This window comes from Neofelis nebulosa, chromosome 6 (assembly GCF_028018385.1).
Source record: "Neofelis nebulosa isolate mNeoNeb1 chromosome 6, mNeoNeb1.pri, whole genome shotgun sequence".
Lineage (NCBI taxonomy): Eukaryota > Metazoa > Chordata > Mammalia > Carnivora > Felidae > Neofelis > Neofelis nebulosa.
This window is the reverse complement of record NC_080787.1, coordinates 21,436,730-21,447,135: the sequence shown is the minus strand read 5'-3', so window position 1 is coordinate 21,447,135 and position 10,406 is coordinate 21,436,730. Positions and strand designations below refer to the sequence as shown.

General features: G+C 42.0%; 1 protein-coding gene across 12 annotated transcripts in view; it reads right to left on the bottom strand.

Annotated features, from left to right (window-relative positions):
• MAK (male germ cell associated kinase) overlaps nt 1-10,406 on the bottom strand; it is a 73,803-nt gene that overhangs the window by 38,072 nt on the left and 25,325 nt on the right. For all 12 annotated transcript variants that reach the window (XM_058733012.1, XM_058733014.1, XM_058733022.1 and 9 more), the window contains 3 exons: nt 7,793-7,964; nt 6,649-6,816; nt 273-578 (listed from right to left, as the gene is read on the bottom strand). In XM_058733012.1, the coding sequence (XP_058588995.1) occupies nt 273-578; nt 6,649-6,816; nt 7,793-7,964 (646 nt within the window). The remainder of the gene's footprint in view (nt 1-272; nt 579-6,648; nt 6,817-7,792; nt 7,965-10,406) is intronic.

The window sequence follows — 10,406 nt, the reverse complement described above, 5'->3', positions numbered from 1 at the left end:
AACTTCAGCTCAGGTCATGATCTCATTGTTCCTGAGTTCGAGCCCCACGTCAGGCTCTGTGCTGACAGCTCAGAGCCTGGAGCCTGCTTCGGACTCTGTGTCTCCCCCTCTCTCTCTCTCTCTCTCTTTGCCTTCCCCACTTGTGTGCTCTCTCTCTCTCTCTCTCTCTCAAAAATAAACAAACATCTCTAGGCATTTTTAGGAATGCCTAGAAAACAAAAGCCTAACTGAACCAAACTACTGCATATAAAGGATCCTCACGGGCTACTTACGGCCGGCAGGTTTTTGACGATGCTCGGAAATAGCGTCTGTGGCTGTTTCTGCTGCTTTGGCGCTTGGAGGACACTCGTGTTCTGTGGCGGCTGGATGGACCGCAGTGGCTGGTGGCTGTTTTTCGGCTGCGGCTGTCTGACAGTCTGCTCGTTGATGTCCGGCAGAGGCTCAGGTTCTAGATCAACTGAAGATGGCTTCGGCTCTGGTGGTTGCACCTGCTTACTATGTAAAGATTGTTTTGATTCCAGATGATGTGAGGAAGGGCCTAATACTTGACCAACTTGAAAATACGGGTGTTTCAGTGCCTACAAAAAGCAGGGAAATAAGAAATGGAAAACGGTCTCACCTACATGTATTGCACATGAACTACCGACCGGCGGCGAGCTCAGCATATAGAACTAGACTAGATAAGCTTCAAAGACTCAGAAAGCATCCAGTTTTCCCTTACGTGGTACCTTCAAAAAGAGGACTGGGAAGTAATGATTTAGGAAAGAAATTTCTTTTAAAAAGCAAAGTACAACATAGTAGGAAGAATGTCAAACTCACATGTAATTTTAACATCCAGGCAACACAACCGTTGTATTTAAAGATTCTGTATGAAAAAAAAAAAATCTAGCTTATAAACACTGGCCAAATTTGTTGCGATTCATTCAAACTAAAATGCTATATACTGATCATGGTCCAAAGGCATTAGAAAATGAGTTAAGAAAACCTATGTACTTCATTTTCAACGGTTAACTATCACATTATATAAAATTCAGGCCTACACTTAGCCTAAGGATAACTACATACCTACTAGCAATAAAAAAATTCTAAGAAAGGAGATAAGTGAATATGTTTTAGAGTGTATTATAGCACTATACCAGATATTTATGGAAAGAAAATATAAATAATAATAAAAAATGATCACTGAGGGTTTTTTTTTTTTAATTTTTAAAAATGTTTTTATTTATTTCTGAGACAGAGAGAGACAGAGCGTGAGCAGGGGAGGGTCAGAGAGAGAGAGAGACACAGAATCTGAAGCAGTCACCAGGCTCTGAGCTGTCGGCACAGAGCCCGACGCGACACTCGAACCCACGGACTGTGAGATCGTGACCTGAGCTGAAGTCGGACGCCCAACCAACTGAGCCACCCAGGTGCCCCTGATCACTGAGTTTCAACTAGTTCAGTCAGCCACTCGCTGCTGCTGCATGGAGGTGGCAGGTGGAGTGGAGGACCCCTCACGACTGTCTGGGGACATGAGCTACAGTAGAGGTTCTCAACTGGGGGCGATTTGTCCCCTCTGGAGACATTTATTTATTGTCACAATTTGGGGGTGGGAGGCGCTCCTGGCATCGAGTATAATAACAGGACAGCCCTACAACAGAGGTGATCTGATCCAAATGTCGGGAGCACCAAGGTGGATGAAAATTGACCTAGAGAACGTCCGAAGTCTTCTGTGCAGCTCAGCTGTGGAGGCTGAGCCCCTTACCAGTAAGCCTGTGCCTGGATTAAGGAGGAAGGCTCCCAGTTCCGCTGTTTGTGTCTGTGTGGGGGGCGGGGGGAGGGGAGGGAAGGTGGGAGGGGGTCCTTGAGGTCGCCCAGCCCTATTACCCTGCACATCCTGCCCTAAGCCGGTCCCCACCTGTGTGTGAGCACAGCCCTGACCCACAGTTGGCTGCTTCTCAGGCCTGCAAGGGCAGTTTCTGGGGGGACAGCATGGCCCCTGTATCCTATAACTTCCATCTCTCCCTAACTAGGCCTCCCTGCTTCCACTAAAAAGCAAGGCTATGACATAGTGGAAAAGAAAGAGGTTAGGGGCAGGGAGGTGGATTTTGGCGGAGGCAGAAAGAGTTTTTAATTCTGCGATGTCCCCTACCACAGCTGGTGTCCGTGTTAATTACACTGACATTGCTAAGTGGACCTCTACAAACACAGACAATTTAAATACAGCATTGCGTGACACACAGAAGGCACTCAAATTCTGCATTAAGTCATATGAATTAGTGTGTCATACTCCTGAATTTGAAATGGGCTATATTTTGGAACCGGAACCTTTATAAATGTGTTTTGTAATTTCACGGCTTCGTCTGTAACAATTTTTCCTCTTTAATATCAGCTACCGTCCTTCCAGAGGAGGAGAGTCTTAGAAATAATTTATTCTTTACTGCTCATGCAGGGAATATTTGATCATTGCATACAATAAGGATGCATAGAGGGGTGCCTGGGTGGCTCAGTCGGTTAAGTGTCTGACTCTTGGTTTCCACTCCGGTCATGATCTCACGGCTTCTTGTGAGTTCGAGTCCTACATCAGGCTCCTGGCTGACAGCTCAGAGCCTTCTTGGGATTCTCTCTCTCCCCCTCTCTCCCTGCCCCTTCCCTGCTTGCTCCCCCTCTCTCTCTCTCAAAATAAAAAAAAAAAATGAACAAAAAGAATGATTTAAAAAGGATGTATAGAAATTTCTATAATTAAAATGATTTCTAATGCCAACACCAGAAGAAAACTACTGCTCACATTGTGATGGGTTGTTTTTTCAGAACTTCCTTCTAGTCATGTAATATATGTATATTTTTTAAAATAAAATCATATTGTATTATAATATTCTAGCCTGCTTTTAAATTTAGCATTTGAACTTGAAAATTCTCTAAAATGGTTTCTTTACTTTAAAAATTCCATTTTTTTTTGTTCTGTGCCCACAGATTATATAATTTATCTGAAGGTATAAAGTGTGCATAACTTCAGGAGCTCATACTGTCTGCCTTAATTCAGATTCCTTAGAAACAGAGCCTAAGAAGGAGATCTGGTATCAGTGATATATTGAAGGAGTGCTTTTCATGAAAAAAAAAAAAAAAATCTGAAGTGGGTGAAGGATAAGGGTGGGGAGGGGTCAACCTAGGATACCAACTCTGATCCAGTCTACCTTGGCCTGATCCACAGAGAAGGAGGGGGATTCTGAAATGAAAATCTGACCTCAGGGTTTTGCCCTCTTAAAACAAAGGTATCTTTATGTCAGCCATGCAAAGGATCTAGACTGTCCCCAAAGCAGATGTATGGGTACGTAACCTCTCAGTGATGCTGGTTTTTGCTGGCTGGAGCAATTGTCCAGGAAAGGGAGCAGCTGTGAGCATTAGCAACCAGCACTTTACAGAAGCTGGAGGACAGGTGCATCAACCTGGCACAGGAGATCTGGGTGAGGCATTAACAGCATCTACTATAATATCTGCTATAATATCTTGTTCAAATAGCAGTCTCCATTTTTTAATTGTAGCAAACAGTCTACTTTAATGATGTTTAAACTTGAAATGTTCCCTTGGAAACATTTAGGTTTATACTGCCAATGGAAAGTTTTTTTTTTTTTTTTTTTAAATGTTCTATTAGTTTTTGAGACAGAGAGAGACAGAGCATGAACAGGGGAGGGGCATAGAGAGAGAGGGAGACACAGAATCTGAAGCAGGCTCCAGGCTCTGAGCTGTCAGCACAGAGCCCAACGCGGGGCTCGAACTCACGGACCGCGAGATCATGACTTGAGCCGAAGTCAGACGCTCAACCGACTAAGCCACCCAGGCTCCCCAATGGAAAGTTTTTAATTAGCTTTTAACATCTGTGTGCAGAAATCTTTATCCAACTTTCTGATTGTTTTTAAGGTTCTTGATATACTATGTTGCAAAACTATTTTCCATTACTTAGAGAAATAGCTTTTCAAAGGTTTTTGTTTGTTTGTTTGTTTGTTTGTTTGTTTTTTGCATTTTACCATGGGGAATAAGAGGGGGAACATCAAAAAAAATTTTTTTGGTAATTTTTCTCTTTTTCTTTGATTTTTTTTATTAAAAATTTTTTTAATGTTTATTTTTGAGAGAGAGAGAAAGAGAGAGCATGAGTGGGGATGGGGCAGAGAGAGAGGGAGACACAGAATCAGAAACAGACTCCAGGCTCCATGCGGGGCTCGAACTCACGAACTGCAAGATCATGACCTGAGCCAAAGTCGGACATTCAACCGACTGAGCCACCCAGGTGCCCCTCTTTTTCTGTGATTTTTAAAAAAAAAATGTAATTTATTTTGAGAGAGAGTGTGTGCATGAACAGGGGAGGGGCAGAGAGAGAGAGAGAGAGAGAGAGAGAGAGAGAATCCCAAGCAGGCTCCACGCTGCCAGCATAGAGCCTGATGTGGAGCTCGATCTATCAAACCATGAGATCATGACCTGAGCTGAAACCAAGAGTAGGATGCTTAACTGACTGAGTCACCCAGGCACCCCTTTCTGTGACTTTTTAACATGTCTCATGCCCATTCTTCTTTTTTAGGTAAGAGTTAAAGAGTTTTGTTGCATTTTTATTACAAAAGTAACCAATATTTAGAAACATTAGAAAATACACTGCCACATTTGTTAAAAAGATTTGTTGCTGTTTGCCTTCTAATCTTAAGATTTTTATAAGAGAAAGTTTTAATTTTATGCGATCAAATCTGAGCTTTCCCTACACAGAACAAAATGTTGGTCACCCAGAGGGGAGGGAGGAAATAGGGGGAACTCAGTGAAGGGGATTAAGGAGTGCATTTATCATGTTGAAAAAAAAAAATTTGAGTTTTCCCTCAGATTTCTGAGGGAAATTTTTCTTCTATTACTTTTATACTCCTCTATTTCTATACTCCTCTATTTCTATACTCCTCTATTAGGAAGAAACTCATCACTGGTAGTAGAGAGGCATCTCTCTACTGAGGGAAATCTGAGGGAAAACTCAGAGAAGAAATTTTTCTTCTATTACTTTTATACTCCTCTATTTCTTAGCCTGAGATCAGATACTCACCTATAATTTCTCTAGTTCTTAATAGTTTAGTTTGTCCTTCTTATTATTTAAACCTTCTGTGATTTACTTGAAAAATTGAAACGTATGGTGAGAAATAACCTAAATTTACTTTTTTCCAAAGAATTAACTAATTGTCCCAGTGACGGTACCCCTCCCCCCCCATTTGTGATGCCGTATTTACCCCTCTGCTGACTTACAGCTTTTGCAACTCTGAGCTGTCTGTCCATTCTTATGCTAGTACCTTCACTGTTGTAATTACTATCACTTTACAGGTTGTTTTAATATTTGATAGGGCAAGCTGTCTGCCCCACCACTGTCCTCCAATTACTTATTCAAACCTGTCTTGACTATTCTTTCCCATTTGTTCTTCCAGTTCACCTTTCGAGAACATTTCTCAACCTTATTATTTCTGAAATAATGTTTTGGTAATTAAATTTTTTTTTTCTTATTTTAGAGAGAGAGAGTGCGAGCCGCGAGAGGGGTAGAGAGAGAGAGAAGGAGAGATAGAGGATCTTAAGCAGGCTCCATGCTCATTGTGGAGCCCAAAGCGGGGCTCGATCCCACGACCCTGGGATCACGACCTGAGCCAAAATCCAGAGGTGGATGCTCAATCGACTGAGCCATCCAGGTGCCCCTGTTTTGGCAATTTTAATACTGAATTTATATTTAAATAACAGTAAGTATACGCTAAAGCTTAGATTTTTTTTTTTAATCTAAGCCCTTTGCAAACACAACCATGGCATTTTCAAGACTGCGACGCGAGAGAACACCTGTAGGATGTAGAAGGGCTAGTCACAGAGGAGCCAAGCGAGGGTACCACCTGCTGCCCTCTTGTGGGGGCTGCAGAGTGAACAATATTCCAGTCCTATGGAGGGTTGACACTGTTGTATGGAGTGAACAAGGACCCACCTCTAAACCACAGGAGAGCACAGAAAATCTGTTTCCTAACTGAAGAGATGCCTCTCTACTACCAGTGATGAGTTTCTTCCTAATTCTCTGTCACATGCCTGAATTTTTTAAAAATATATTTTTTAATGTTTATTTATTTTTGAGAGAGAGAGAGAGAGAGAGAGACCATGAGTGGGGGAAGGGAAGAGAGAGAGAGACAGAATCCTAAGCAGGCTCCAGGCTCTGAGCTGTCAGCCCGATGCGGGGCTCAAACTCACAAACAGTGAGATCATGACCTGAGCCGAAGTCGGATGCTGAACTGACTGAGCCACCCAGGCGCCCCCTGAATTTTTATCATTAGAGAAATTGATCTCTTTCAGCCTCAACCTCATTTGAACCGGCAGACACAGAACATCATTGGTGTGGCTGTCTTCTCAATTCTCCCAGGCATCTTGTAGGCCTAGAAATTAATTCATGACATATTGGATGCCTTAGGGTTTTGGGCTTACTTCTGTTGGTAAAACCCTGGTTGAGAATAGACTTATCTTTGCAAATGAAAATATTCCTGGTATTGTAAACCCTCAAAACAAAAAGAAAAGGGAAGGGAAGGGGAGAGGAGGGGAGGGGAGGGGAGGGGAGGGAAAGGAAGGGAAGGGAAGGGAAGGGAAGGGAAGGAAAAAACACTGTATCAGGGGGATTCATCTTACCTGGCTTGCTGTTGGTCGCTTCTTTGGATCCCAATTTAACATTTCAGTCATTAGCTGAATAGCTTCATTACTGGCGTTGGGAATAAGAGTTTTTAAGTTTATAGGAACACACTGGGGAAAGCGGAAATTCATAGAGGATGCAAGCTGGTACCCTTCTGGCCAGTCACTCTATTTAGGGAATATATAAGTAGGTGGGACGGGAGAGAAAAAAAAAAAAAAAGAAAAAGAAAAGAAAAATCGTTTTTAGTAATCAATTTAAAAACATAGAAATAATATAAAATCACTGGTGTATGAAAATGTTACTGTTAACTACCATAAATAGATGAAAGAATGAAACACCAGACCACGTATACACTTCAGGGCTACGGAGAGTATAGAAGGAATATAGAACTGTTAGGAAAAAATGAGAAAGCACTTCTATGAATTTCAGAATATTCAACTCTTGTCAGGTGTTTGGACCTTGAGGATGATATCCAGGTGACTTTGAATAAACAAGGACAACAGATATACGAAGCGGCTGATCATCCCAAAGACCCTTATTATATGTTATATACATCCCATCCAGTGTTAAAAACTGCACATAGCTGGGAAATGACAAATTTCAGTAAATCTCTAATAACTGTTTACTTGTCTGATGTTAACTACAAGGCACATGTGAATACAATTAGGATGTAATGATAATGATACATACTTATTAAGTACGTATCAGAAAGTAAGGTCTAGCTGAATGCAATAGTTAATCGAAAAGTAGTCGGTTCAAGACATCACATATCCAGGGCAGAGGTACATAGAAAGAAACATGAAAAGCTTAAGCGAAAATGGTCCAGGACACTTGGGATTAATGAGGCAATGCCAATGAACATTCACAGAGCAAGTAGGAGAGTCTAAGCAAGGATATCTATGCAGTCAGCAATGCTAAATATAGAGCATTCCCTTAAGTTCTTAAAGGCAAGAATCTTTTCTTCTTTAGCCTGGTGGGGACTCTGGCTTCTCATCCCACCCAATTAAAAAAAAAAAAAAAAGGATTATGAGAACAAATAACCATTAAAACATAAGCCTATTTGAAAATGAAAGATATCAGATAGCCAAGGTAAAAGTTATAAATAACCAAAAGTTATAACAACTTAAGGACGAGAGTACTCACTTTTTTGGGAGTCCCTAAAACTTGGCAAATCTTAAAGATTTCATCGACCTCACTTGTCCCTGGGAAAAGTGGTCTTAATGTATACAGTTCGGCCATTATACTCCCTACAGCCCATACATCAATGGGAGAGCTATAAACTGAAGATCTTAATAAAACTTCAGGAGCACGATACCTATAAAAATAGAAAACAAAAGAAAACAGGCCAATTTGACTGTGGTTTCAAAGATGGCGTGGCAGTAAGGTTCTATTCTGTTTGGTCACGCATTTCAACCAAGGGATCGGTATGAAGTGCTTTCTGTGCATCCGGCATTTATACAATGTGTTGGGGTTACGTTGGACGTAACATATTTTCCCTGACCACAAACAGTTGGTGGAGCTGGAGACAAATTTAAATGAAGTGTCCAAGTGGCCTAAGATAGGAACTCAAATGAATAAATATGGAAATAAATGCTATAAGACACGGTTGGGGGGTGGCGGGGAGAAGGGCTCTGAAGGGAAGCAGATACATTCTGAATGAGAACAGTTGTATAATTTTACCAAGCGTTGTATCCATGCTATATTTATATGAAGGATAGAAAACAAAAGATTAGCAAAGATTGTCCCTAAGTAGTGTGGGGTTTTTTTCCTTCTTTTTACTTATCAGTTTGAAAGTGCTGATTCCTTCAATTGATTCCATTCCCTTAACTAACATGTATTTTCATGGAGAAAAATACACTATTTACGAGAGCAAAGCTACCTGGTAGGAAATATTCTCACTTCTCACTTCTTTTTTTCCATATTGAAATGTGTAGATTTTTCAGCCCAAATGTGTCACAGTGTGTGTGTGGTTTTTTTTTTTTTTTTTTTTTTTTTTTTGCTTCTATCCCGAGTACCTTTCTTTGACAGGTTTATTGAGATATAATTCACATAATATCACAACATACAACTCTCCATTTAAAAGGGGCGCCTGGGTGGCTCAGTCGGTTAAGTGGCCGACTTCGGCTCGAGTCATGATCTCGTGGTCCGTGAGTTCAAGCCCCGCGTCGGGCTCTGTGCTGACAGCTCAGAGCCTGGAGCCTGTTTCAGATTCTGTGTCTCCCTCTCTCTGACCCTCCCCCGTTCATGCTCTGTCTCTCTCTGTCTCAAAAATAAATAAACGTTAAAAAAAAATTAAAAAAAATAAAAATAAAAATAAAAGCGTATGACTCAGGGGCTTTAAGTATATTCATGGAGTGTGTAATCCATCATCACAATCAACTTTGACCATTTTCATTGCCCCCCAAAGAAACCCCATACCTCCCCAAAAACCCTGTATTCCCAGTGCTCTAGCTTTACCAGTGGAACCACACGCTTTCTGGTCCTTGGTGACTGGCCTCTTTCACTTAGCATGTTGTCAAGGTTCCTCCACGCTGTGGCATGTATCAGTATTTCATTCTTCCTCCTGCCGAATCGTATTCCATTATATGGCCCTAGTATACCTTATTTACCCACTCACCAGTGGACGGGCACTTTGGTTGTTTCCAATTTGGGGCTATTATAAGTAGTGCCGTTGTGAACATGCATGTGTAAGTTTCTTTGTGGATGTGTGTTTCCATTTCCCTGGGCTATATACGGAGAAATGTGTGTGGAGTTGCTGGATCACGTAGTAACTGGATGTTTAACCCCTGAGGAACCACTGACTCTTTTGCACCATTTCACGCTCACACCAGTGATGTGTGAGGGATCCGGACTCTCCGCGTCCTTGCCGATGCTTGTTACTATGCCTTGAGCTTTTTGTGAGATAAAATTCATTGTTTGGAATGTTTTGCCAAGTTTGGATGTTGAAAACAAGTCTCAATTTCATTCCGTTTCAGTATGGAACCTAAATTTACCCAGATGAAAACAGATACTCAAACTAAAACAGAACCGAGGCTCCCCCATATCAATTAGTGCTGACTCCAATCTTCCAGTTGCTCAAGAAAAAAAGAAAAAAACAACCTGAAAGTCTCTGACTCCTTTATCTGACACCCCACATCTGATTCACCAGGAAGTCACGGTTGCACTGCTTTAAAAATACCACCTCCGCGGCCACCAGATCCAAGCCACTGTCACTTCCTGCCAGAATTACTGTAACAGCCTCCTGCCTGGTCTCCCTGCTTCTTCCCTAGCTCCTCGGAAACCTGTTTTTAATACAGCAGTGAGGTGGTACTTCGAAGGCATGTCAGATCATATCACACCTCTTCTCAATACCCTCCAGGAGCTCCCCAGTTCGCCCGCCCGGATTAACAAGCCACCACAGTCCTTACAATGACCTGTAAGGACCCATGAGATCTGGCCACTCCATACACTCTCTCGCCTCATTTCCTCCTACAGTCGTCCCTGTTCATTCTGCTCTTGGCAGAATTCACACATGGCGCTCCCGTCTCAAGGCCTTTGCGCTCAGCATTTTGTCTGCGTGAAAGCTCCTTCTTGCCCTGGCCTCTCCTTCTCAGCGAGAGCCTCTCTTTACAATAGCGACATGCCCTGTCCTTCCCCTACCCACCCAACTCCCTGTCCCTCTCCATATTTTATTTTTCTCCATAATAATGTATCACCACCTGATTTACCATATGCTTGTTTTTCCTGGAATGTAACACACACACACACACACACACAC